Raw genomic sequence first — 27,986 nt, 5'->3', positions numbered from 1 at the left:
TACTTGGCCCTAGGCAAACACTAAGTGTACTTTCTGTCTGAGCAGATTGTTGGCCTGTTATTTTGTGGTTCTTTGTAACTGGTTTTTTTCACCTTGTGTTTAAGGTTCATCCATGATGTAGCATGCACTGATCTTTTCCTTCCTTTTCCCTTTCTCTTCCCTTCCCTCCTTTTTCCTCCCCTCTCCTTCTTCCCCTTCTCTCCTTCCTACCTTCCTCCCCTCCCCTTCCCTTCCTTTTTCCTACAAGCATGACTCTTCTTTTTGAGAGCTTAGTTGGGGGTTCTAGCAAATGTCATTGACCCCAGGAATGGTCTTTCTCAATTAAGGAAGGTCATTCTCTCAGACAGAGCATGTGGAAGGAAAGTCCTATATAGAATGTAAGCAGTGAGGGAGGGAGGGGACACCTGCTTGGCCAGAGAAATCAACGCTGGTCATCAATGGAGTGACAGCTGTCACCCTCCCATTCTACTTCACAGCTGCTTACGACTCTCTTCTATATAGACTACATTTTATTTATCTGTGAATACAAGAATAGGCTGATTCTATAACTTGGCTGTTGTAGATAGTGTCACCTCTAAATGGCTCAGTTTCCTTATTTGTAAAATGAATAACACAGAGCCTCAGTCCTTGGCAAGATTAAAGCTATCATTGTGAAATATACCTTTCTAGATCCTGGCGCTTGGAAGAGGAAACTAGAACTATGAGTGGAAAAAAAAAATCCCCCAGCTTCCCAAGGCTTCAGTGCAAGCAAAGTAAACACGCATGGAGACTGGTGCCCTGGAGAACCTCAAGTTTTGAGGAATGGGGGATGGGTGTGGATGGGATACCCCGAGGAAGAATCAGTAAACCAGTCTTTCAATTAATTTTCCTTTATTCATTTGTATCTCTACCCTGACAAGCCCTCTGAGTTAAAAAGGTTTACCCAAAAGAGGCAGATCCAAGTCTTTTTAATTTATTTGAAAGCTGCTTCAACTAGAAACAGAAAAAGAAGGAAAACCACCTTTTGAGGTGTTCCTCAGATCTCGGATTATGCCCTCAAGATTTCAAATCTGTCCTGGCGCATCACTGTAGCCTAAATGCTGAAGGAATGATACAGGGATTAAGGTTTAAACGCACACCGACATCCTTATTTGCTTGCTGTTTCCTTCACAGTTGCTTAAGTCTTGGCACACGTCCTTGAGATTCCTCTCCTTTTCCCGGCCCACCTCTAATCTGGCTTCACCTCAAAGCTGTATTGAAGAGCACCGCCCTTCCAGCGCCCCTCCCTTTTCCATCGCCCCGCCCCCTTCACCTCGAGGCCCCACCCCGCCGTTCAGGTCCGCGGATGAATGGCAGCTCAGGCGCCGCGCCGCTGTAAGCGCTGATTGGCTCCCCGGGGTGATGACGCGCAGGCGGCTGAGAACTCACGCAGGTGGGCGGAGCCAGCGGGTGGGGGGGTGGAGCCGGGCTCCGGGGCGGGGCACGGGCACCCGGGGGCGGAGGAGCCGGGGAGGCGGGAGGTACCCGGGCCGTTTAAGCGGCCTCCCTCCCGCCCCCAGCCGCCGGGTGTGCCCTTACCCCTGCCCGGATCCCACCCTCGGCGTGGTCCTGTCTGGCTTTGCCCCCGCCGGGCACGCTTTGGCCTCCCGAGCAGCTCTTGCTCATGAGGGCCGCGCGCCCCGCCGCCGGCACCGACGAGACGGAGCTCCCGGCCCCCGCGGAGGAGCGGAGGATCAATGCGGTTCCAGCACCGCTTCCAGCGGTGAGCCGGGCGGCGCGCGCGCCCTGCCCCCGCGTCCCCCCACCCCCCGCTCCGTGCGTGGCCCCGGCTCGTCCCCTGGGGCCGTGCCCCGGGGGATCCCGCGCCCGCGCCCGGACCCGTTTTCCTGGGGCGCTCCCCGTCCTCCGGGGGGGACTTCGCGCCTGGCCCAGGTGCACCCCCGCGGTTCGCGCGCCCGAACCTGGAGCCCGCCCCGCCCCGCAGCCCCTTCCTCCCCCGGGCGCTGGCCTCCCGATCCCCAGCCGAGCGGGGCTCCGGCCACCCCAAGAGGCCACCCGGGCCTCTTTCATCCTTGTACCTCCGCCCCGGGGCTGGGAAGGGGGGGAGAGGGGGGGGTCTCCTGGGGCGATCGGAATATCCACTCGCTGCTGTGAGACGGAGGAGGGGCTGACACGGACGTTTTAGCCGCAGGGAAACTGAGGCACACCCCTCCCACCCCACCCCACCCCCGTCCCCGCTCAGGTTTGCAGCTTGTGCCTGACGTGGGGTCAGGGCCTCGCCGGGCTTCAGGAGACGCCCCGGGGCGGTGCTGTCTGGGGGTCTGGGGAGGGGACACGTGCGCCTTGGGGTGAAGAGACCCGGGTCAGGAAGGACTGCGGTGGAGGGATCGCCGGCAGGCCGGGCAGCGGCCGAGGGCGGCCGGGAAGGCCAGGCCGGAGGGGCCACGGGGGGACCCTGCCCCTCTCCCCGGTGTTGGCGGCTGCCGGCCGGCCGGTGGTTCCCAGAGGAAGCTGCGAGCTTTTCAGTTTCATTGAAGTGGGTGAAAGTTCATCTTTCCAGTCTTGGTGGTAACAAGTCCATCCCTTTGTCTGATGTAGGCACACACACCTTCACCACCAGCGGTCTAGCTTAGAGCGAGGGCCATCCATCGGAGAGAAGAAAAAGCACGACCTGGTCCCGGGAGGTTATTATTATTATTGAGGCATTGCTTTTTGTTTTAGAAATTTGTGAGATTCTCTCTCTCTCTCTCTCTCCTCCGAGGGGGGAGAGGGGAGGGATCCCCTTGTGGGCTTGGATTGACTTCTGGATTTTGCTCATTATTTAGTGTTGTTTCTTGGCTTGTTCCCCCCCCCCCTCCCCCCCAGTGGCAACTCTACATGCAACGCTTCTAAGGGCAAAGGAGAGCCAGGGTGCCAGGCTCTGGAACCTGAGGTCTCTAGTAACTAAGACAGGTGGGGTTTAAAGGAAAATGAAGCATTTGTTTTGGTATGAATGGGGGTGTGGGGCAGTATGAATGGGAGTGTGGGGCGGGGGGGGGGGGGGGGAGGGGGGGGAGTCCGATGCCATGTGGTTTGATTTGGTTTTACTTGTCTGAACATCTGTGCGCTTCCTGTTTTCAGAGCACAGTGTCCGTATTTCGTGAAATTGTACCCTCCCCTATTTGATTGAACATTTGTCTCCTCCATTATTTTGTATTTCTTAAAAAGAAGAAGAAAGGGCTGTTTTATTTGGGGTTGTACTCATATTAAAACAGTGCTAACATTAGAGGAACAAAACAAAAACCCAAAACAACCCAACCTTCAGTTAGGATCCTACCATTTCAGCTGGTTTATCTTTTGACTGGACAGTAATCTCTGATTCTTTTTATTTTTATTTATTGATTTGTTTTATAGTTATAGAGAAGGGGTTTCATTGTTACATCTTCACACATGGTTATACTATATATTCCAATCAATTTTGCAGCCTCTATCTTACTTATCTTTACCTCTAAAATAATAGCATCCCCCACAGGTTTCTTTGTTTTGTTTTTATAATCTATTTTGACAGTATTTAACCTCATTTATCACCTCTGTAATCTCTAGTCTTTTTTTTTTTTTTTTTTGGGTCCGGTCATGGGGCCTGAACTCTGGGCCTGGGCGCTGTCCCTCAGCTCTTCAGCTCAAGGCTAGCGCTCTACCACTTGAGCCACAGCGCCACTTCCGGCTTTTTTTTTTCTTATGTGGTGCTGAGGAATCGAACCCAGGGCCTCGAGCATGCAAGGCAAGCGCTCTACCACTGAGCCACCTTCCCAGCCCCTAATCTCTAGTCTTTACTAGCACTGTCATAGTGAAATTTTGGACTTTTTTTTTGTATGTGTGTACTGCTGTTAGGGCTTGAACTTAGGGCCTAAGCACTGTCCCTGAGCTTTTCTGCTCAAGACAAGCATTCTACCACTTGAGCCACAGCTCCATTTCTGGCCTTCTGGTAGTTACAAAGAGCCTCATAATTCTCTTGCCCAGGCTAACTTTGAACCTCCATCCTCAGCTCTCCGCCTGCTGAACAGCTAGTATTAAAGGTGCGAGTTACTGAACCCAGTCAATTTTGGACAGTATTTTATCCATTTAAACATGAAAAATACACACATTTTCTTTTAGTGTAGTAGCTGTACATCGTTACACTCTGTGGCTATTTAACAGTTCCCTTCTTGCTAACATCTTGACTCTGATATGTCTGAAGTTGCAAAGGATTCCATAAGTTCTCATTTCTACCATAGGCTAAATTGGAAAACTATTTCTAAACATCAATATGAACTTCGGGGGAAAGACTTAAAAATAGAGCAAGAGAGTCCTGTTTTGACAGTTGACACATTAAAATGTTAAACATCTTATTCTATATCTTTTTTTCCCCTCAGTTGTGGGGCTTGAACTCTGGGCCTGCGCACTGTCCCTCAGCTCTTCAGCTCAAGTCTAGCACTCTACCACTTGAGCCACAGCACCACTTCCAGTTTTCTGAGTGGTTTATTGCAGATAAGAGTCTCACGGACTTTTGTGCCCCGTCTGGCTTTGAACCGTAATCCACAGATCTCAGTTCCCTGAGTAGCTAGGATTGCAGACATGAACCACCAGCACCCGGCTTATTCTATATCTTTTAAAGGTGTGTCCACAATATATCTTTCTGGGTGCTCTCCAGATAGTAGGTAAAGGTAGATAAATTACAGAGGGACCTACTGTATGTAGACTGATGCCTTCTCTTTCCTAGTAGATTTATCAGGACTCAGTTGAGTATTATTTGATTGCAGTACAATCATTTCATTAGGCCATCATTTGTAGCTGGTTATAAATCACGAGAACACCTTTGCAGGTTTGTTTCTAGTGGAAACTTGACGGTTATTTTGGCTTTCGGTCAGCTTTTGACGTCCTGCCATTTCTAGGTAGGAAGGCCAAGCAGTCTGCTGGTATCAGTAGAAGGCTTTGTGCAATCATGGCTTCTAAAAGGCTTAGGATGTGAAAAGTTCAAAGAGCACGTTTCTGTCTGGCAGACCAACAGACACTTTTTTCTCCCTTCGTACCATCTGACTGATGACAGTAAGTGCTAAGTTACTGAATGCCTGTTTGTGCCAGACACTGGCTAATACTTGTATATCCCTCTTTTTCAACTGTAACCCAGTTTTACACCTCTCGAATAGAAAAGAATGAATAAGTTTAGAGAATAACTGGGTACTTTCTCAAAGCTGCATAGCTAAGGAAAGGGTAGGCCAAAGAGTTCACTCTTAGGGTCTCCACCACCGCTGCTACTAGCTCACCATTTCTGTCTCCCTCCCATGCCACATTTGTGTTCACAGAAAGAGATTCTCTTTTCCTTGTCTTCTGTGTAGTGACTACTGACTAGCTTCAAATTTGACTGCATGGGGAAAGCATCTTCCTCCACAGCCTTAGGATGCCTTCTAGGGCTGCTTGCTGTCTTTTTGTGTGTTCTTGAAGAACTGACTCAGGACAGGGGCTGGTTACCTTCCTTCCTCATTTAGTAATTAAGTCAAGTTACTACTATTGACGTTAGACACTCTCTGAACAAATATATTTTAAAGGAAGAGTTGATGACATGGTACCTTTAACAAGGTCATCTTACGGTGCCACAGCACCCCTTAAAATAGTGATTGTCTTGGCCCTTGAGTTTTCTTACATAAATAACCTGCTGAATCTCTAGTAAAGCCAAGTTGACTAGGCAGTCTCTCTGATATGATACAGTACAGTAGCTGAAATGTATCTTTTTATGTATTCACTCAACCAAGCTTTGACTATAAGATGGGCATGGTGCTTAGAATTGGAAATGTGGTGTTGAAAAAGACAGTGGAGTAAGATGGAATAAAAAAGAAACCTAAAAGATCAAATTCCTACTAGTGATTATAGGGCTCTGCTTGGCTGGGAAGATCTGATGTGACAAGTTGGATAGGACGGTCTGGAAATTGTCTCTGAGCAGGTGACATTTCATGCCCAGAGCCTAGTACATTTATGCCTAGCACATGCTAGAGAAGCACGTACTAGGCAAAAACAAACAGAAATAACCTCAGGCAGACAAGCCTGTGGTGGAATGAAGGGGTAGAAATGAGGTGGTATACCTAGAGGATGGGATGACGGGAAGATGGTACCCTGACACTGGAAGAGGAGTGTGAGCCAAACCACACTGGACTTAGGGACCTCTCCTAGCGTGACCTAAGTGCTTTGGGGAGCCAATCTCTAAATGGGAATAAGGGTGTGTGCTATGTGGTTTTCATGGCTTCCATGTAAAGAAGGGGGTCTGGGGAGAGAAGCAGCAAGGTTAGTGCAGATGCTGTATTTTTAGACTTGAGCTGTTGGTATCTAGATGTAAGGTTGGAGCTATGGCGTTGTGGAGGTGGGCTGATTTAGAATGTATGCTCAAGGTGTGTTGACACTACTAGCACTTGGAGAATGACCAACACAAAGGACTCAAAAGACAACCAGTGGTGATTTGATCTTGGCCCTCAGAGGTCTGCTGGTAGGTTGGGGACTTACTTTTCATAGGCCTGTTCTTTGGGATGTGAAAAGATTGTCCCCTTTGTTGCTTGCTGACTATGAATTCTCACTGTAGTTTTGGAATTCTGTTACTAGAGATTGGCATGTAAGAGCGCTGGGCCAAAGGGAGGCAGGAGAGAACGCTAACAGAAAGTGAGGTAATGAATGAACAAACCTGCCTAGCTAATATATTTAAAAAATGTGATTCCCATTCTGACGACCAAATCACCTTCCCCAGGGCCCTCTAAAGTCTGCTGGCTACTCTGCTCAGGCGTAATCATTAGGTTACTTGTATTAAACAGCGATGCCTTCTCTTAGGGCGTATCTTACCATCTTTGGTAACACTTGAAATTCTCTTGTTCTTTTTCAGGGAAGAGACTAGGCTCAGCATGTGGGAGTGTATTTGCATTTTATATCTACTTTTCCATTTAGATCTTAGGGATGATTTGAAAAGCTGCAGAGGAGGCTTGATTGCGCCCTAGCAGGCTGAGAGAGAAAATAGAAAAAAAACCAATTATTGTATTATCATTTCCCTGTAGAACCACTGTGCTGTCTATCCTACTATGCCCCAAACAGTCAAATCCTCTGAGCATAGTTGCTCTTACCATTGCTTATTGCCTGAAATCCTGCCTTTTCTTTCAGAAGAGACTGCTCAGGTCACTAGAGAAGGAGCATTTCCCCCTACAAATTCTCATTTCATTTTAAATGGGGATTATTTTTAATGGGCAGGGGACTACACTGCCACAAACATGGCCGCCCAGCTTCTTTGCTTGCAGGAGAAACCGTGAACGTCCATCCCTGTTGCCTTGTAATGGTCTATTTTTAGAATGGGTTGCCAGAGATATAAATTGCTATTTTAGTCTGCAGCCTGGTAGTGGATAGAAAAAATCTACTTACTGTGCCCTACACAGAACTCTCACAATTTCATCTAACCTCATCCATGTGGGAACCTCACTCTCTGCCCTTTGAAATTCCTACGAGTGTGTGATACTAGGAGTTATGCTTTTATATTTCGGGTGATGGTGTGACATTGGGACACACTGAAAACACTCTTCTCAAGAGAGTAATTAGTTTTCTTTTCACTAATAAGAGTGGTATAGCAATAGCCTTGTCCCTTAGGAAATTAGCGGAATAATTTAAAGGATTGTCAAGGGAGGGAAGAAAGATGTTTGAGATAATTTATGTAGTAGAGTAATTTGGACAAATCCTGGGCCTGCTAGCTGTGTATTTCTCTGGATAGATATTAAGCCATCTTGTTAAGTACATGTTTTACACACTTGTTAAATATCTAACCCAAGGGTGGGCCAAATGATACCTTCACTCTCCCCCAATTCATCCTGAACTATGTATGTGGAGTTACCAGCCACTGCCATTGCATTTCTGTTTATTCAACCTAAGGACATCACACTCTTAAGAGGGGAGAAAACATTGGGTAGTCTTTTGTTCAAAAAGTGGACACTGTTTAGAATGGCATGATCATTTCATTTTAGGGTCCTCCTTCTCCTTTCTTTGGCAACTTGGCTCTGCCATTTGGCCTTCCTTCTACCATTTTTTTTCATCATATGTGTGAATAATGTGTGACCAGTTAGAACTCTTTCATGTCCAAAATTGAAAAAAAAAGAGTCCCATCCTACCTACCAAATTAGCTTGAGCAGAAGGATAATGTATTATACAGGATGAGCCTCTGAGAACCAAATGCTGTCAGGGCTGTCTTCTCCAGTTAGTTTTTCTGTATCTATTTCTTTGCTCCTTTACTCAGACAGCTGTTTGATTTCCCCTCCTGAGAGATCTTAGAACAATCCAGATTGCCTCATTGCAACCATGATGTGGGTTTGGCTTGCATTGGGGGAGGGCAACCTCCTAGTCATACTGTAGTAGAAGAGCTCAGTCATCTGTTTTGTCCTGCAGAACCTGTGTTTTTAGTCTGCTGCTAATGGTGATAAAAAGTTGGACCCAAAGGAAGAATGGAATATGGGCATGTATCTGAATGTCTAACATGTCTATGTTTATGCACAAAGTCTTATTATTTTTATGTATAGATGGATTTTACAGCCAGAATATTCAAGTGCTAGCCATGAGTTTGGGTTTGGAAGCTAATTCTTTTTATTCAGGAAGAATGAAGATGAAAAATGAAGATGTACCTCCCTTATTTAGGTCGCCTACAGTTAGCCAAGTATTACTTAAGCTACCTGTTGCCCAAACAGGCCATACGATATAAGGAAACTAGCAGGACAGGATTTTTCATCCTAGGATATAAGGTTTTAAAGATCTACCTGTATCAACCTTTGTACTTTCTCAGAGGAAAAAACGGACACCTTTTCAATGGCTTTGGTTTACTTCCCATCAAAGTGTTTTCACCTGCACTAATGTCTTCCTTTAGGATAGATAGATGTACATGGTTTTGGCTTTGCTCACAAAGATGGCCTTTTGTTTCTACAGTTTCATGAACCATCCGGCCCCAGCCAATGGCCGCTACAAACCAACTTGTTATGAACATGCTGCTAACTGTTATACACATGCAGTAAGTACGTGTTTTCTGTTGTTGCCATCTTTCCCAACAGGGCTTTCATTTGAGGGTAAGGAGTGATTATTTCTACAAGCTCAGCCCAAGTAGTTAGATATACCTATCTCTATGGCCTTAGCTGTTTGTGCTAAGCCCTACCACCAGAAACTGGAGCAGGCTGATTGCTTTGTGTGTTGGAACCTAACATCTGCTCTGTCCTTCATTTGCTTTTCCTAACAGTCTTTAAAAAGAAGAATATTAACTAAGTACCTTAGTCAGAAGACAACCAAAGAAATTTGTTTATGAAGACTTCTTTCCACTGGAAAGAAACAAATGATGGTTGTCAAAATAATCTCCTGTGTTTATTAGGCAAGGACAGTTCAAAATGTTTGAAAAAGTGTCTCTTATTAAGCCAATGATCCCCCCAGAATTGAGGCTTCACATCCTCCCTTCCCTCCTCGCCCACAGCAGACATGGTTTGTCAGAGCAGATAGTATTCTATACTGCTGAAAAAGAAGCTGGTGTGACCTCTGAGCTTTTGTGTAATGTATCTCTTCCTAGCCAGGCGCCGGTGGCTCATGGCTATAATCCTAGCTGCTCAGGAGGCTGAGATCTGAGGATCGTGGTTCAAAGCCAGCCCACGCAGGAAAGACCGTGAGACTCCTATCTCCAATAAATCACTAGAAAACCGGTGGCTCATGCCTATAATCCTAGCTGCTCAGGAGGCTGAGATCTGAGGATCGTGGTTCAAAGCCAGCCTAGGCAGGAAAGACCGTGAGACTCCTATCTCCAATAAATCACTAGAAAACCGGAAGTGATGCTGTAGCTCAAGTGGTAGAGCACTTGCCTTGAGCTGAAGAGCTGAGGGACAGTGCCCAGGCCCAGAGTTCAAGCCCCATGACCGACCAAAAAAATAAAAATAAATATATCTCTTCCTTACAAAAACAAAACATTCTCCAAAAGAAAAATAATTACTGAAAAAGGTATAAAGGAAATAAACAGTTGATACTTTGGTGTAGTTCTTCCTTTTGCATGCATGGTATTTGTGAACGTGCAAGTATTCATTTTCCTGTAAATATTGTGTTGGTATGTTCTTGCATCATAGATTTTGCTTTGTCTTTGGTTTTGTTATTACTCCCTTTGGAAGTTGCATTCTGTGAGAACTTTGAGGAGACAGTGTTCACTGTCCCCTGTCAATTTAGTCCTTGAGAGATAAGTATTTAGAGATGCTAGTTTAGTTGCTGTGGGCAGTTTTGGGACAATCAAATACAATCAGATACTCTGTCTTTGGAGATGCAGCTCACATTCAAGAACCTTGTTACTCCTCTAGTGAACCTTGTACAAGATAAGGAACAATATATAAGCTGAAACCAATAAAAAAGCTGTCTGACTGTTCTTGTTAATGTTTTAGAAGGGAAAAGCTAATTTTATTAAATGCTAGCCCAGATTTTGGGATTGTAGAGAGCAGTGAAATTTGTGAAAGAGAATGCAAACTTGTCCTGGTATCTGTTCATTAAGGAGAGGCTACTTTAAAAAACCATAGAAAGAATAAAAGATCAAAATAGAGGACATTTCTTTAAAATCAAGTACATTTTCTTTTATGAAAAACGTGCATTATTGTCCTTATTCTCATATTGCTCTGGGTCAGTGTAAACTTTGGCATCTGATATGGAAATATGTATCTGTATTTGGTATGAAATATGGCATAATAATAAAAATTCAAAGATTTTGGGGCTGAGAGTGTGGCTCAAGTGATAGAGCATCTGCCTAGTAAGTTCAAACCCTGGTACCACCAAAAAACAAAAGCAATCACATGAATAAGATTCTGGTATCTTTAATTGTTTTAAGTAGGTAAGGTTGGGGAGTACTCTTTGCTATTTTAAAGGTACGACTAAAAATTACGTAACAACAATAATTTAAAAACTCTCATTCTGCAGTAGCTTTCAAACATAAAAAGAACAGATCCAAAGTTAAAAAAATCAAAACAAATGACTTCAGCAATTGATTTGGAATGTGTTTTATACATGGTAATACTTACAGACTTGATTTATTCAACTGGCCTTTACTGAAGTATTGAGATTTCAGTAGCATGGAAGCTACAAGACTGAATATTTGAAAATCAGTGCCTCCTTGAGAAGTCTGTGTGTACAGATTAGAAAGAAGTATGTCCTTGTTTAGTGAAATTAGGATAAAGAACATCTGTTTTGCAACGGTTGCGTACTGTTGCATTTTGGTCTATTTGTGTTCCCACTGCCTGGCATAGCCTCTGGGCTGAGATGTCAGTACCTCCCTCAGCACAGCAAGTAGCAACTTCATCAGGCTCTCATGACAGAGGGAAGCATCTCTTTTCAAATCATTTTCTAAATTCGTTTCCGGTCCTCTAAAAGTGAGAATGTTTACTTTCTGCCTACCTTTCCCTTAGTTCCTCATCGTTCCAGCCATTGTGGGCAGTGCCCTTCTGCATCGGCTGTCTGATGACTGCTGGGAGAAGATAACGGCATGGATTTATGGAATGGGCCTCTGCGCCCTCTTCATCGTCTCCACAGTCTTTCACATTGTATCGTGGAAAAAGAGCCACTTAAGGTACTGTGGATGGCAGGCCCAAGTAGTTGATTTAGTCTACTAGGGACTCTCAAACCTCTGAAGAGTAGACATGTTCTTGCCTTTGTATTAATGCTATCCCACAAACCAGGATATTTTCTTGGGGTTGGATAGAATTTGAAGATTCCTCTCCTCAGCCCCTTAGGCCTCTAAGAAAAACAAGCCTTTGATCAAGTAATTAAAAGCAGTATCTCCTTGGCTCCCCAAGTCTTAGGCCTCAAAAATCTCAAGAGCTGCTTCCCAGTTGGAAAATACTCATTATAAGAGAAGAGAGAGCTGAGGTTTCCTCGCAGAAATGCTCTGGACATGGAGTCAGCATGTAAACTTTGGGTCCAGTTCTGCTGTATAACAGGTCATTGTAGCTCATGGACCCTCAGTGGCTTCATTGTTAAAATGAGAGTTCTAATACCTGATTCCTCAGATAGGTAACTAAGATAATATATGTGGAAATAGTTTGAAAATTACAAAAGAATGTTAAGACTGTGTGGTGTAAGGAAGTATATTATAGTTGGGGTATATTCTGTTCTATGAAGCTGCGCTCTTAGAATGAAGTTCTTTGTATATGATTCAAAACTTACATATTTAATTTAGCCAGATGTGGTGGCACAGATCTATAATCCCAGCACTTAGAAGGTTAAGGCAGACGGATCAACAGTTCCATTCTAGCCTGAGCTGTATATCAAGACTCTGTCTGAAAACTAACAAACAAAAATAAACCAAAAAAAACCAACCCCCAAACACCAAATAAACAAAAATTCACATGGTTTGCCATTATTACCAGTAAGATACGGTAGCTCTTGACTTACCAACAAGAAGGAGATAACAGTGTTCCTTCTCTGCATGAAAGACCAACTGGAGAGAGACAGCTCACCATGTAGGGTGAAATGAATTGCTTGCAAAATAGAATCTGAATTAATTTAATAGAATTGGCCCAGAGGTGCTCCAGTGAGGAGGACTCCACAGATGAAGAGCGATTTAAGGTAATAACTCAAAACTACTTTTTGAATGTTGCAGATGTGCCCACAGTCCCAGCACTGGGGAGACAGAGGCGTGAGAATTTCAAGTTCCTACCCAGCTTGGGCTATACATAAGCCAGTCCCTGCTTAAAAAACAAACAACAACAAAAGAAAACCTAAAATAACCAAGAAGTCCAAACTTCTTTGGTTTCATAGAATGGTAAAAAAATAAAATCAAATAAATCTCAACTATCAAAAGATAGGCTTCATTTGGGATTTACGAGATCGTTACTGGTTTTATCACATGGAACATCATGTTAAAGCTGGAAAGGAGACTTTGAGATTATTTAGTCTATACCCTTCAGTTTCAGCCCAGAAGGGACCTGACTCGCCCGAGGCAGAGATAACAGCAGCACAATATCGTTCCCAGACTTTTAACCCTGTGTCTTTTTCAGCATATCCTTCACAATATTGTGCAATTGATAGACTGCCACCCTTTCCTATAAGGTGACAGTTCTTTGGGCTTAAAATAAAACCACAGCATTGACTCACAAGGGCATTGTGGGATGTACTCACAAGAAAGCCACAGAGGTTCTGTTCCCTTCTGTTCTGGTCCTGGCTTCTTACTGTTGCAGGGCCCCGAGGCCTGTCTGGAAACAGAGTACTTCATTATCTTCTTGGCACAAGCCTGTGCTCGTGGTTCCTCAGCAGCCTTGGCCTTGATGTCTAGATTTCTGAATCAATAAAGAGTTGTAGATGCCTACTTCAGTATTCAGGGCCTCCCTGGCAGGGGCTGGAGAAGAAGGTGTAATGGAAACATGACTCTCTTAAACCTTGAAAGAGGATTGCTAGAATCATAAGCCACATGTAGATGTTTTCTCTGCATTCCCTTTTTCTTAAAAGTGCTAAATAAAACCTTAGTTTAAATGGGAGAAAGGAATTAGCAATTATATTGAGAACATGTTAGGTGCCTATATATGCTAGAGAGACATGGTAGTGTGTGCTAGATACTTGTGCTACATCATCACATGTAGTGCTTTACCTACTCTAGGATTATTTCCATTTTACTTGCAAGAATACTGAGAGTCAGAGGTGCGCGACAGATCTTGAATAAGACCTAGGTGTGACTACCTGCTCTAGCCATGTGCAGCAATGCAGAAAGCACCATGAGAAAGGTCTTAACCCTGTCAAAGAAATCACAGTCTTCCCAGGAGTTTAAAAGAAGAAGCAAAGATTCCCCTTCTTCCCTTTACCCGCCCGCCTCCCCCCCAATGCCATCTCCTAGCGCTTTCAGAGTAGCATCTTCTAGCCCGGAGTCTACAAGCTACATTTGTATACTCCCCAGGTGATTCTAATACAGTGTCCGGTTTGAGAAGCACTGACCTAGTGTTTGTGTCTTGACATCTGTGACCTAAATTATTACCTCAGGGTAAGGAGTGACTCCTGATTAGTAGACTGAAAGTGATGCTTTCTCACAGTATGTACGTTTTATTTCTTCACTAATGCATCCTCATCAGTGTGCTTTGACCATGGTTCTATATGTGGTGAGAGAGAGAGCCGAACAGCGGTGCTCTACCAAATCAGTTTCCCCTGGGGAACTGAAAATAGATTCATGATAATACATTGCGTTGATACTTTTCAGTTATCTCAGTAAGGGTGGATTATCTGTCTATAGATCTCAGTGAGCTAGATGCACGTCCTGCCCTTTTTTTTTTTTTTGAGGGAGTGACTTCTTTAGAAATTCAAGCAGCCACCCACTTCAGGCACTACACTTTTGTTGTTGTTTCTAAATTACTGAGTGTTCTTTATTACAACTTGACTGTCTACACAGGTTAAAGCAAATGCTTCTTTGAATAAAGATCTTCTAAAAAGAACATGACCTCAGTTCAGGGAGTTGGTTTACTGGACCACTAGGACTTTGTGCCTTGTACTGTGATAGACAGTCATCTTTTCTCAAGGAATTTCATCTTCCTGTTAGATAAGATCTCGAGGGGATGGAACATACCAGAAAAGATACTTTTTTTTTTTGGTCAGTTGTGGGGCCTGAACTTTGGGCCTGGGCACTGTCCCATAGCTCTTCAGCTCAAGGCTACCACTTGAGCCACAGTGCCACTTCTGGCTTTTTCTGCTTATGTGGTGCTGAGGAATCGAACCCAGGGCCTCATTCATGCAAGGCAAGCACTCTTATGACTGAGCCACCTTCCCAGCCCAGTGTTCATTTTAACTACTTCAGATTTCTCAGCTACTCATGGGGACTCCAGTCCTGTTTCTATATATCTCTTGCAACCAAAAACAAACAAACAATAATAATAATAGAAAGTCAGCTTCATGGCATCCAAGACAAAAGCTGTGGCTTCGAAGGGCAAGTGGTGAATACCATGAAGAATTAGAATAAGAATGGAAATTGCAAGGCAGTAACCCATTCTTCCAGTCTGAAAATTGGTCAAGATCTGAGTGTAACTTGTTTACGCTCCCTTTCTCTTCCCACAGGACGGTGGAGCACTGTTTTCACATGTGTGACAGGATGGTTATCTATTTCTTCATTGCTGCTTCTTATGCTCCGTGGTAAGATATAATCTCTGTGTTTTTATAGCTCCATTATTTACACCTTTCCTTTCTTCCTCCTGTCCCTGCCTCCACCCCTCATAAATACAACCCACCTTTCCTCTCAATACACCCATACTCTTTTTTTCTCAATTTGATTTACTTGAGTGAGATGTGAAGGGGAGAATATTGCTGCTGTTCAGAAAGAGTAATCCGGGCATTGGATGGTCCTAAGGAGCAGTGCGGTAAGCTTGTATGTAGGTAGCAGGTTCTCTCTTGAAATATATAACCTTGGCCATCCGTATCCTTCCATACACTCTGCTGCTTCTCAGAATACTTGGAGACTGAATTCTTCAAGGGGAAATATGAATTTGAGTATATTTAAATCATTAAAATTTTATATTGTGTGTCTTCAATTGGTTTCACAACACAGTGGCTACTAGATACTTGCTCATTTCTTATTTCTCTTGCTCTTTGACTAAGTAAACTAAACCAAATAACTACTTAAAATACTTAGAGTGTTTCAGGTTCCTTTGTCTAATTACCATTTTGGTGCAGATCAAATACAATCTTTTGTGTGTTAAATCTCATTATTAAATAAACAGTTTTCCTCAGTCAAGGAAGATAAGGTCCAGTTTTAAACAGAAGTTCATATGCTATCAAGTGCTGTCATCATTAAAAATAGCAGGCCTCTGGATTCTGGTTAAGGCAGTCTTAGTCATTCAAAGAAATATAATTACCTGTTAGAATAAAAAGCAGGTGCTAGCTCTCCCAAACTCCTCTTACTAAATTATAGGTCTGATTCATTGGAGCAAGAATACATAAGCTTTTGTGAAATAAATATACTTCAATTTAAGTAAATAAAGTTAAAAAAAATTAGGACATGAGCTAAGGAATCAGATACTGAAGTACACAATTTGTTCAGGTGTGGTTTTAAGTATTCAAGAGGTATCTTTTTCATTTGTAATCAGAGCCAGAGTATTTGTTTTTTAAAAAAATATTTAATATGAAATGAGTACACATGAATTTGTAGCATTTGGAAATCCGGACCTCTGGTTAAATTCTTACAAAAAGTCTTCCATAACACCTGCTGCAGTAGTTCTTCTCATATTCTTCCTTGGCAAAGAGGCTGATAATGGAGACGTGGGGTGTGAGTATTAGGTATCTGCTGTGGTTATGTGATCTGGTTCAGGATTTCGTTGAGGGTTCTTATTAAGCTTTGTAAGCAATCTACTTTCAAATACATGTTCAGAAATAAAAAAAAGAACAAGCAACCTTTACTCAGTGTGCCCCTGCTTGAGAAGGTCAGACACTACAGGTGTTCTGCAACCCAATTTTGCATGTCTGTGTTTTAGCCAGTGCTATTTTCAACCCGTATTGTAAAGGCTGACAATGTTATCCTTGACTTATTCATTTTACCCCAATTGCTCAAATATTTCCTTCACTTCTTCGTTGTGTTGAGTGCTTTTTCGTTTTCTTTTTAAATGTAATTTAAATGTGCTGTACAGTGGGATTACAGTTACATGTGTGGAACAGCATTACCCCCTCCCTCGTTTTTCTCCCACTTTCCCTTCCTCTGACTCCTTCCCCACCCCAGCTGTAAAGTTCATTTCCAACGTAATGTTTTATGGATATTGCTATTGCATTGGTTCTACCTTTTGTCCTTTGTCTTACCATTTTGTTATTCCCCCTTCCTTCTCCAATTCAGATAAACATATACACAAGACATGGGATACCAAAATCAAAGAGTGACAACAGGATAAATCAAAGGGGGAAAAAAGTGAAAGAAAAAAGAAGTAACTTCACACAGTACATTAAAAACAACAACAATAACAACAAATCCCTTGTTTCCATATCTTGGAGTTCATTTCAACTAGCATCATTTTATATGTACTTAGCTATTGAGCTGTTGTGATCCTCTGCTAGGACTATGCTAGAAATATACTAGTTATTACAAATGAGGGAAACCATGGAGCCTATGTTTCTTTGGGTCTGGCTTACTTCACGCAATAGTATTTTCTTCCTGCCCTTCTTTCTCCCCGTATATTTTGTTTTCAATGATGAGAAGACAACATGGCTTTGGGAATTCCCTTCACTTACCCTTTCTGTTCTTTGTTTTCATGTTTACCTCTGTAGGTTAAATCTCCGTGAACTCGGACCTGTGGCGTCTCATATGCGCTGGTTCATCTGGCTCATGGCAGCTGGAGGAACCATTTATGTATTTCTCTACCATGAAAAGTAAGAGCAAATCATTTACAATGGATCATTTTAAAGTTAACTTTCTAAATTTTACCTGCATTGCAGAGTAATTTTTTCTATGTTTATGCTTCAAAATAGTAGAAATACATAAACGGAATTTATCATGCTTTCAGTAAATCTTTGGTACTTGTATTTGATGGATAGATTGCCATGGGGAGACAGATAGGAATGGCATATACATGGTATAATGTGGTTGAGAATAGAAGTGGTCAATCATTTTGGAGCCATCTCCTAACTTGCACTAATTTTATCCTCTGTAATTCACAATCATAATAAAAGTAATTCTTTTTAAGGGTTTCTGTGAAGATTTGACAGTAACCAACACCAGTGGCCCAAGGTGGAAGTCTAGAGTATTCCAATAAGCTTCTCTGAGAAAAAGACCATTTTGAAGCACATCAAACTCTCAGTATCCTAGCCCTTGGGCACAGAAATTTAACCCCTTATTCATAGTTCATAGACATAAGTGTTAGATAGTATAAAAGAAAAGCCTTCTGAAATTGAACTCAAGGCTTGGGCACTGTCCTGGAGCTCTTTCGAGGCTCAAGGCTAGTGCTCTACCACTTTAAGCCATAGTGCCACTTCCAGTTTTTGAGTGGTTAACTGGAGATAAGAGTCTCACAGGGTGATACTCAGGTGTATGTATCTCTTCAGCAGAATGTACCTGGATGGCCTGTGTGCACAGAGCTGACTTAGAGTCTGTGTGTTCACAGATTTGCCATCTACTCTTGTAACTCCTAATTCTAGGGCATACATTTAGAAATGACAGATGTGTCCTTATATGTCTTTGTATGTTCTTTAATAATAGTCCTTTAGGAAAATGGTCCTAAAGGACAATGTGTAAGTATGAATTAAAGAATGCTATGCCCTTGCATTCTGCCCAGGCTGGCTTCAAACTATGATCCTTAGATCTCAGCCTGCCGAGTAGCTAGAATTACAAGTGTGAGCCACCAGTGTCCAGCTTAGGCCTCCTGAAACTTATCATCTTGGATCTAAATAAGACCCTCAAGGTCTTCCACTTCAGCTTTATGCTTAAAAATTGAGAATATTTAGGACATGAATCAAATATATGAATCATCTGGAAATTAGAGTTCACATCTTCCAGTTCTAATTCCTGCTCTGTAGCTCCTTTCATTATGAATTTGAGACACTCACAATCATAAAAAAATAATTGGCTTTATTAATTTATAGCTCTTTAAATTCTTTGTCCATTTCACTTGACAGAATGGCTCTGAGAATTGACATAATTTGTATTTTTGTCAGAGAATTAAATTGTTTTCTCCTGTCAGAAGATAATTGTAGTTTTCACTTATTTCTTTCTGACTTTGAATTTCAGTTAAATACTTTGAGCTATAATTTACAATACCAAGGAGTGTTATGTGGTATACATTAAATGCAGGGAATGGTTTGCTTTCTTGGGCTTACACCCCTAAATTATATATCCTTGGGTAAAATAGAAGTAAAGTAAGGAAGCTATTGTTTCTTCCCGTTCAGGTCTTGTGCTATAATCACATCCTTGAGTCCATTCTTTCCCTGATGGCTACTTCATGCTAATTTCTGGGTATAGAATACTAAAATGAAGTGTGAATCATATTGGCCATTCCATTTGGCAAGCATTAAGTTGTACCACTTTATCTGTATAGATCCAAATATAATAAAACCTGGTCCTGGTCTTGGTGGAATTTATAGACTAGTTTAAGTAGGCAGAAACATATGTTGAATTTTTATTTTTATTTTTATTTTTGTTTGGCTTGGACTTTGGGCCTGGGTTCTGTCCCTGAGTTTCTTTTGCTCAAAGCTAGTGCTCTACCACTTGAGCCACAGTGCCACTTCTGGCTTTTTCTGAGGAGTTTATTGGAGATAAGAGTCTCATGGACTTTCCTGCCCTGCCCGGGCTGGCGTTGAACTGTGATTTTCTCAGATCTTAACCTCCTGAGTAGCTCGGATTACAGGCATGAGCCACCAGTGCCCAGCTTGTAAACATTTTAAAAGTCCCAATTGGACAATTTTTGTCTTTTATTAAGAAAAGTAAATTTTTATTATATTATGTTCAGATATGTTAAATTTTAACACAGATGTCCTCTAGCCTAAAGCGAACATGAGTTTGTTCAAATGCCTTTCCCAGAGGGCTTGCTGGTCCTCTGCTCTTGATAAACAAGGCCCAGTCCATCTTTCCATCTTCCTCCTTTACTATTCCCATAGATCTGGGTTGAAATGGTGGCAAAGGCACTGTCACACCAGAAAGGGAAAGACACACTTTGGATCGGGTTCAGTTACAGCCACTTTTGGCAGAAAACATTTTCTGTAGCATGTGGAGTTTTGAAAGAAAGACTAGTTCTTTACCATCTATCACCTATTACGTAGAGGCCTACTGTGCTCCCACTGGGAAATGCATTTCATTTAAACATTGAGCAGTTTATTTTTTTCAGAGTAAACAAGTAAAAGGTGATATGCAAATGACATGTGTTAAATAACTGTATTTCTGTTTGTGCAGGTATAAAGTAGTTGAGCTCTTTTTCTATCTCACCATGGGGTTTTCTCCAGCCTTGGTGGTTACATCAATGGTAAGAAACAGCCTCCTCATTTATTTACCTCCTTCAGTTTTAATTTTTAAAATTATCTTTCAGTAGTAGTTGTACAAACAGGTTTCAGTTGTATGTGTACAGTGCATCTCGATCAATGTTACTCTTCTACCAGTCTCCCCATATTTCCTTCTAAGTCACTAGGGCTTGTGTGTGCTCATAGATGTAATATGTTGGTTTTCTTTTTGAAGTTACAACAAATATATTGACTAGAAAAAAACTAAAAGAAAAAAATATATATATAATGAGATGTGCCAGCAACTTGGACTAAGTACTGTGTTAAGTTGTTTGTAGTGAAGAAAATATAAGTTCCTATGGCCTGTGGTATCTTAAGAATCAGAAGATCGTAAAAGTCTGTTTGTGAGAAGATTATGAGAGGTCAACCTGGGCCACATAGGGGGGAACCTGTCCCACAATCCAAGAGGAAAAATAAAAAAAGATCATTTGCTTCTACAGATAAATATTTGGAGAGTTCCCTAATCTGTTCACTGTTATGTATTTTCTTTCACTTAAGTTATATTTCTCTTTCCAAGGAGAGTGCTTTAAAAAAACAAAAATAAAACAACTTTGCTTGAAAATATCTTTTGGGAACTTCAATTGATAGAAGTGTTAAATCATTGTTAGTAGGCAGTTGTGTGGAAATATTTTGAACTCCCATTTCACATTAAATGACTGTTTAGAAATCTATGTATCCGTCACTTTGAAACAAAAATACATCATTTGCAGTTGTATGGCTCAATCCAATTGTACCTTTAGCTCCTGTGCTCCAGTGTCTTATAATCTGACTTTTTTGGCATTAGTCACTGTTTTCCTGAAAGAAAGCCAGTGTGTTTTGTTTGAATTAGTTGAATTCCCTTCTCAGCCTGTAGTGGTCAGAAGTACTATACTTGGGATTTTACTCTAAAACTCCATGGGGCACACCATGGGGACATAAGGCACTAGTTATACTGGTAGCCTGGTTCCAAAACACCTGCTGGAATTAAAGCTGATTCTGACTTTTTTTTAGAGAATATGTCTTATGAAAATTTAACAAAATACCCATTTCTCTGAAATATAAGGTTTTCTTGATGATTTTTAAAATTAACTAGCATCAGAAGTTGGTAAAGGCAACAGAGAAGGGTGAGGAGAGAAGAGACAAATAGCTGAAGTGAGAAAATTTGCCATGACAGCCATGTAGTTACAGGGCACTTCAGGACACCCACCCAGAGCCATCTGAGCAGTCTCTGTAAATAGGTTACTGATGATTAGAGCAGAATTTCAACTAAATTCCCTCTGGTATCATAAGATCAGGTTTATCCAGTATTCTTACTAGCCCAAATCTTTAATTGCCGTTTTCATAAGCGAGACAATAGCAGGTGACTAATGTTTATGATGATGAAGCAGGGTAATCCCACACTGCCATCAGATAACCTAGACTACAACAGGCACATACAGCTCAGATCCAAGAAAAGGCTATAATAACATTTTATAATGTCTGTGAGTAGAAAACGTTCAGGCTGCTATTGGAAACCACACTACAGAAGGACCAGGAGCAATAGATAAGCTGATTAGGAAAGGCAAGTTGGAGCCACAAGATGGTTGGAGTTGGAGCTGTGTTATTGGGGAAGAGTAGAGAATGAAGGAATCTGGACTGGGAGAAGGCTCAGCACCTCTGGGGAGTTAAAATAGCTCACTGTTTGCATGGATGGAGTTTATGCACCTGTTGGATCATATGCATATATGTGTTAGAACAGGTGTGCAAGTTGTGCAGGTCTTGTAATGAAGCTGGACAGCTAGACAGAGTCCAGCTCAAAAAGGACTATGCAAGTCATCTAGACTAACAAGATAATCATTTGCATTGAAGACTCCAGGCCTTGGTTCTTGTCCTTTGGGGGAGTCAGGCTTCTGATGTGGAGAACTGGGAAATGAGAATGAAAACAACTGTGTTTTTAACATTGAACGTGGGCAGTACAGGAATAATCCTTGAGGTGGAGGAAAGAGAAAGCAAACAACAACAAAAAGGAGCTTTGAATTCTCCCCATTTGTTTCCCTGGACATATTCCAAGTAGCAATAAAAGGAAATAGAGCCCAGAGAGCAGCAGTCTGCATAGAGGAAACAGAAATTGCCATTTCATACTGCTGAGACAGCTGTAGCAGTTTGGGGAGCAGCTGGAGAGGAGGGAGATGCAGAGAGAAGCAGCAGCTCTAGAAATCTGCAAAGGAGAGATTTGACCCACACATCGGGCTGAATCTGAGCAGGGCAGAACTCTGCGGGTCTTAGCCAAGAGTAACCATTTCCAGACCACGAGAGAAACGAAGATTCCAGAAAGCACCTAGTGCTGGACACATGGCGGTTTTCAGCCATTCCAGCCGAAGAGACCATCACACTGCAAGTACACAGTTGGCCCTGACGAAGCCACTTCTTAAAAACAGAGTCTTAGCCTAGTGTTAGTCATTTTTCATCTCTGTGACAAAGTGCCTGGAAAAACAACTTATGGAAGGAAGGATTCATGTTGGCTCAGGATGTCAGAGATTTCAGTCCATGGGCTCTGTTGCTTCCGGGCCTGTGGTGAAGCAGAGTGGAGTGGTGAGGAGTGTGTAGCAGAACAGAGGTGGCCCCTACACGGGCAAGATGCAGAGAGACCCCCAAGGAGGGAGCTAGAGGAAATACACTTTTCACGATCATGCCTCCGGTGACCTACTTCCTTCAACCAGGCCCTATCTCTTCTTAATTAGTCCAGCTATGAAATCATGAATTCGTCCTTGAAATGGAAGGCCTCATTATCTAATCACCTCTTAAAAGCCCAGCAGCTGGCAACCAAGTCTGTGACCCATGAGCTTTGGGAGACATTTTTAGATTCTAACCATAACACCTAGATTGAGAGAATCATAGCAGCCTCTTAATGTTGGCAGTGACATTGATCTGCCATATAGTGCCATCTTAAATAAACATTATGGGATAGTTTACAACAGGAAAGTCCATTAGACTCTTATCTCCAGTTAACCCTCAGCAAACCAGAAGCAGTGCTGTGGCTCAAAGTGATAGTTTTGAGCAAAAGAGCTCAATTAAACAGATTGCTTATTGTAGAAGGAAAAAAAAAAGTCAAATTGAGGTCAAGTCCTCAGAAACTACAGATTGAAGCCCAAGGAAAGAAAGAGTGACCACCCAATGGATAGAGCTTTAGTAACCCACAAGACAATATCACATGACCTAATGAAGTCTAATAGAAATAATAGTTGACACTTCTAAAACTTTTTTGAAAAATATTACCTACAGATCAACACAGCACAGTGTAAGCAAAGCAGGATAAACTATACCAGGGCAAGGCATTAAACCACGAAAGTATGGTGAGGGAAATAATGAGCCAGGACTCTGGAGACTTAGTAGAAGACAAATTTTATATTTAGGTAAAAGATTTGAACAGACACTTCACAAAGATACCTAGAAGTATCTAGGAAGCTCTGGAAAAAGTGTTCAATGTCATTATCATCAGGAAAATGAACACAAAAGTCTCAATGAGCTCCCACTGTATACTTTGTAGAAAGGTTGACATTAAAAGCTAGAAAACACTCAACCTAGCAAAGTTAAGTAACTGAAACCCACTTACCCCCAATTTATTGTTGGAAGAAGTGTCAAAAACTGTATTGTTAGTTTCCTTTAGAATTAGACATATATTTAAGTGACTCAGCAGGTGCTACCCAACCAAAATGAAAACACACATTGACAAAAGACTTCTAAAATTATGTAAATATTGATTGTACCCATAGTAACCCCCAAGCAGCAAAAAGTAAAAAAATAAAAATAAAACACACACACACAAATAAGGTAAGAGAAATCAATGACTATTAACCACATTAAGAAGGAATTTTAAAGACTATACACCAGGACTTCTGTGAACTTCAAAACACATATGTGTTGAGCAGAAAAGATGGCAGATGCAGAAAGGCCCATACAGTAGAGTTGGACTTACGTGAAATTCTAGAATGGGTAGACTTAGTCCCTATGGTTGGGGTCTGCACTTGCCTTGGTGGCTGCAGATGCACAGTGTTGTAAATGGCTACAAAAGAATTTAGGTTTACATGGATGTGTACATTTATCCAGTCATACTGTTATCTTGCGATCTGTGCATCACACCATAAATTAATCATCATTAAAAAACAAAACAAAGCAAAAAAAAAACCAACAACAGTATTTCCCAGCCGGGCACTATTGACTCATAGCTACTCAGGAGGCTGAGATCTGAGGATCACAGTTTAAAGCCAGCCCATCAGAAAACCAGAAGTGTCACTGTGGCTCAAAGCAATAGAGCTCTAGCCTTGAACAAAAGAGTTCAAAGAAAGTGCCTAGGCCCTGAATTGAAGCCCCAGGACTTTAAAAAATAATAATAATTCCTGTCCACTTCCCCAATTAAAGTTCTTGACTACCTTAGTTCAAATCCTCATTCTGACACCTGGAAGTTTCCTGGCCTTGAGCCAGTTACTTAATCCTGCAGAATGTTAGTTTTCTCATTTGGAAAATGAAGATAATAAGCAGTAGTGACTTCAGGTCATTTTGGAGATTAAAGTGAGTAAATACTGGCTAGTGCCTGATGTGGAGCAGCAGTAAAGAAAGCGCTTTGTTTTTAGAATGGCCAATGTTCTGGTCTTTGAAAGAGGGCCGGGTAAACGTGGTGTTTTGAACTGTCTCTTACCAACTTAGTGTACTTGGTTTGGTCTCCTGCTTATCTGAACATAAAGGGAGAAGTAGTGTTGGTCAGAACCAAGCCAAAGCCCCACAGAGGCATCTGAGGAAGGGAGCTGGGTGTTGACCAGCTCTGTGACCTCCCTGAGGTCACTTTACTTCTCCGGCCTTTTCCCTCTCCCTCCAAAACTAAAGAACATTAGATGCACAACTTTTAACCATGTCAGGGGTCCTGTACCCCATGGAGAATCAAGAAAAAATGTGGCTGAAGTCCTTTCACACCAAATCAGTTTGGATCATCAGTTTGGATCACCATTTCAAATCCCACAGAGGCCATGAAGTCTGATACACACCTTGTGAAACAAGGACTGATCCTCACACTGGGTCCTCAGCTAATGCTCGTTGCTTTCAGCGCAGGCCCCTGGGTGCATTCTAAGCAGGTGGCTGAACTGGCGCTTCCTTCTGCTTTTGCCAGATTGGCCCCAGGGATCAGCTGGCTCCGGGGCTCACAGGGCTGTATCCATCACCGTGTGTCCTTTTCCTCAGCCTTCTTGTGATCTACCTGAGATTTCCCTCACTCTGCAAAATCAGAACCTTTCTATTCCTAGTCCTCAGATATCCGAGGGACCGACTTACTCCTCCATTAGCTTCCAAGCACTGCCTCTCTCCCCTACCCTCTGGTTCACACGATAGTCCTAGATCTTTACAAACCGTGAATGGTTTAAAAAGTTCTTTCCTTTGTCCCAAAACACACAGGACTGTTAGCTTCCCACTTGAGGCTCAAAAACATAAAAGGCTTGGGAACATCTAAAAGGTGAGGAGAGAACTTACACTGGGTGATGAGTGTGTTCAGAAGTCATTTCCACACTTCCAGTCCAGATTCCTGTGTCAGCCATAGTGAGGCCACACCCACAGGCAGACCAAGTTCCTCCCCACCCCCCTGCTACTGCCCCCCCTTCCCCCAAGCAGACAGTGTTTGAGGAGGTGAAAGGGAACTGAAAGCACTAGCTGGGGTAGGGATGAACTATAAATGGAGGAGGTTCAGTCTGTCTGCACAGACAAGAGTGCTTTTAAAGGGGAAGATGAGACATCCATTCTATTGAACTTCCCATGTCTGGCTGGTTGCATTTTGCTTTCACATGCAGCAAATGGGCAGAAGTGTGCTGGGATTTGTGGAGAGCCTGTAATCGGATGGTCGGACAGAATGAAGACTGACAATCCAAAACAGTATCCCACGTTAAAGTGTTTCTGTGTGTTTGACGTCTGTAGATTCAGGTTCTGTTCATGCAGAGCTTCTGACGGTCTAGAAAATATCGGGGGAGGGGGGTGTGGCGAGAGGAGTTCTAGCTGTCTGTGGAACTCAACATGTGACAGTAACAAACCCTTATTTTTATTTTTATTTTGTTCTTCTCTTGACAGAACAACACAGATGGCCTTCATGAGCTGGCATGTGGAGGCCTCATTTATTGCCTAGGAGTTGTATTCTTCAAGAGTGATGGCGTTATTCCATTTGCCCATGCCATCTGGCACCTGTTTGTGGCCACAGCAGCTGCAGTGCACTATTACGCCATTTGGAAATACCTTTACCGAAGTCCCACGGACTTCATGCGGCATTTATGACCAGCCTGCTGGGTCTTCAAAGCAGTATTATCTTGGTTGTGGCACTTAGGAGGTGGGGTAAGAGAGGGAAGGTTGCACTGAGGGAGAAAGAGAAAGAAGAAACTGCACTGACTTCATTTATATATTTTTTTTAATATAATTACTGTGAAAGTATATAAAGCTGTGTTCTGGAACTTTCTCCCTCACAGCCAACAAATAAGGTAATGAATTAATTATTCATTCCATTCCACTATCATGAAGGATTCTGGGTAGACTTGGCCAACTGATGTTTACAAATCAGGATTTTGTATTTTAATTTTCCAGATTTTACTAGAAGATTTTTTCTAAATGACTAGGTCAGGTTGTAAACGTCAGTGCAATAACAAAACTTCCTTTTTAAGAGAAATTTTAACGAAGATTATTTCTATCACTTTCTCGCTCATTGTGTGAAAAGAATCATGGTCAGAACCTACACTACTTGTTACCATGTTTCATCTTGGCATAACATGGTTATTTTTTAAATAGAAACTTTAGGTGTTTGTAAATTTTTAAGAGCAATTTGTCATTGGAGCGCGCATCTCCGCGGTTTCCTTATCCATCTTGTGACTTCTTGCAACAAGCAGCTCAACATTCCACAAATGAACAAAACCGGATACCTCTTCTGATAGCTTTATTAAGTGTGGAGAAATTGCCAACTTTTAAAAACTGAAGTTTTCCAAACTTTTCTGCCAACCTCTGACTCCAAGTTCAGTGCTGCTTTGGGCCGTATAGTTGACCTAGTTTGGTTATCAGGGATGGAGAAATATTTTGATACCTTTAACTTTTGCAAAAGATCCAAGTCTTCTCTAGACCTTCAGGTTCTCCTTCAGCACCGAGTGTGTGTCCTGTCCGTATGACGTTAGTGTTGTTTGGCCATCAGTGGAAAGCTCCTCAAGAGTATTATGGAGTACAGTGAATAGTTGAATCACCTGGTTTGGTGCCCAGAGCTTAATGCCCAATGTGATTAAGTCATTGTCATTTAGGATTTATAGTATCAATTTGATATTCATTTCAAATTGTGAAACTTACATGCATTAATTCACATTTCTGCCTTCTGTATCTCCCAATATACTCTTTTATTTTTCTTTCATAGAAAAAATATTGACAACATTGTTTGACAGGTAGAAACTCGTGTCTGTAGTCCATGGGTTATATCATGGCTCAGTGGAGTGAGATATATATATATATATATATACATATGTATGTATGTATGTATATATATGTATGTACGTATGTATGTATACATGTGTGTGTTAGTTTTCACTGTTAGTTTTCCCTCAATGTCTTATATTAAGATTGACGTATTATTGCTTCATTTGGTTAATCTCCTGTTGGTGGTTTAAGGACTAAAATAACCTTGCCTTTCGATCTGGTGCCCCTGTTGCCTGTTTAATACTATTGGGCTTGCTCAGTAGAACTGCCTGATTGAAAGTAAGCTTATGTAACTTTAAAGGAAAGTCCATTTTGTGTGCATGTATAGGCTGATTTTTAGAGAACTGTGGGGGAATGAGGAGCAAAAGAACTGATATTGTTGAACTGTCCAATAGGTAAGGTACCAGTAATAACACCAACCAGACCACCTCTGTATGCATGCTTCTGACCATCTGGATGCCGGTTTTGCTGTGTGTATTTTGTTTATAATGTATTAACTTTTTGTGGATTTATTTTAAGTCTGCTCAAAAGTAACCCTGTTAAAGCCACTAAAATGTATATTAAAAACTGGTGTGCTGTAGACTAGAATAAAACTGTTACTTGGA

At 42.1% G+C, this 27,986-nt stretch overlaps 1 protein-coding gene and 1 long non-coding RNA gene across 4 annotated transcripts; one reads left to right on the top strand and one right to left on the bottom strand.

The window, feature by feature from the left end:
* The first annotated feature begins 1,481 nt into the window (after window positions 1-1,481).
* Window positions 1,482-27,986, top strand: Mmd (monocyte to macrophage differentiation associated). 2 transcript variants are annotated; one of them, XR_006146752.1, is made up of 8 exons: window positions 1,482-1,741; window positions 8,929-9,010; window positions 11,415-11,575; window positions 15,040-15,114; window positions 17,230-17,331; window positions 19,844-19,913; window positions 26,011-27,441; window positions 27,487-27,986. XR_006146752.1 is itself a non-coding variant. In XM_042674011.1 (7 exons), exons 1-7 carry the CDS (start codon window positions 1,716-1,718, stop codon window positions 26,209-26,211), a joined length of 717 nt encoding a protein of 238 aa, XP_042529945.1. In that variant the 5' UTR covers window positions 1,482-1,715; the 3' UTR covers window positions 26,212-27,986. The 2 variants fall into 2 exon arrangements, 1 of the variants encoding a protein (XP_042529945.1); XM_042674011.1 differs by having other exon boundaries at window positions 26,011-27,986.
* LOC122103432 lies at window positions 16,134-25,498 on the bottom strand. 2 transcript variants are annotated; one of them, XR_006146753.1, is made up of 3 exons: window positions 25,423-25,498; window positions 17,194-17,319; window positions 16,134-16,323 (listed from the first exon to the last, which is right to left on the bottom strand). It is a non-coding gene; the product is annotated as an uncharacterized LOC122103432 (long non-coding RNA). The 2 variants fall into 2 exon arrangements; XR_006146754.1 differs by having other exon boundaries at window positions 16,136-16,222.

The sequence above is a fragment of the Dipodomys spectabilis genome, unplaced genomic scaffold (genome assembly GCF_019054845.1).
Source record: "Dipodomys spectabilis isolate Male_0828 unplaced genomic scaffold, ASM1905484v1 ptg000018l, whole genome shotgun sequence".
Lineage (NCBI taxonomy): Eukaryota > Metazoa > Chordata > Mammalia > Rodentia > Heteromyidae > Dipodomys > Dipodomys spectabilis.
Note: the sequence above shows the minus strand (reverse complement) of the source record. Positions and strands in the feature narration are given on the sequence as shown.

Bases quoted from the DNA above. Each gene is read 5' to 3' on its own strand.
- Mmd (XM_042674011.1), top strand. From the start codon at position 1,716: ATGCGGTTCCAGCACCGCTTCCAGCG. The intron at 11,576-15,039 runs GTACTGTGGATG...CTCTTCCCACAG, and splicing joins TGGAAAAAGAGCCACTTAAG to GACGGTGGAGCACTGTTTTC. The intron at 19,914-26,010 runs GTAAGAAACAGC...TTCTCTTGACAG, and splicing joins CCTTGGTGGTTACATCAATG to AACAACACAGATGGCCTTCA.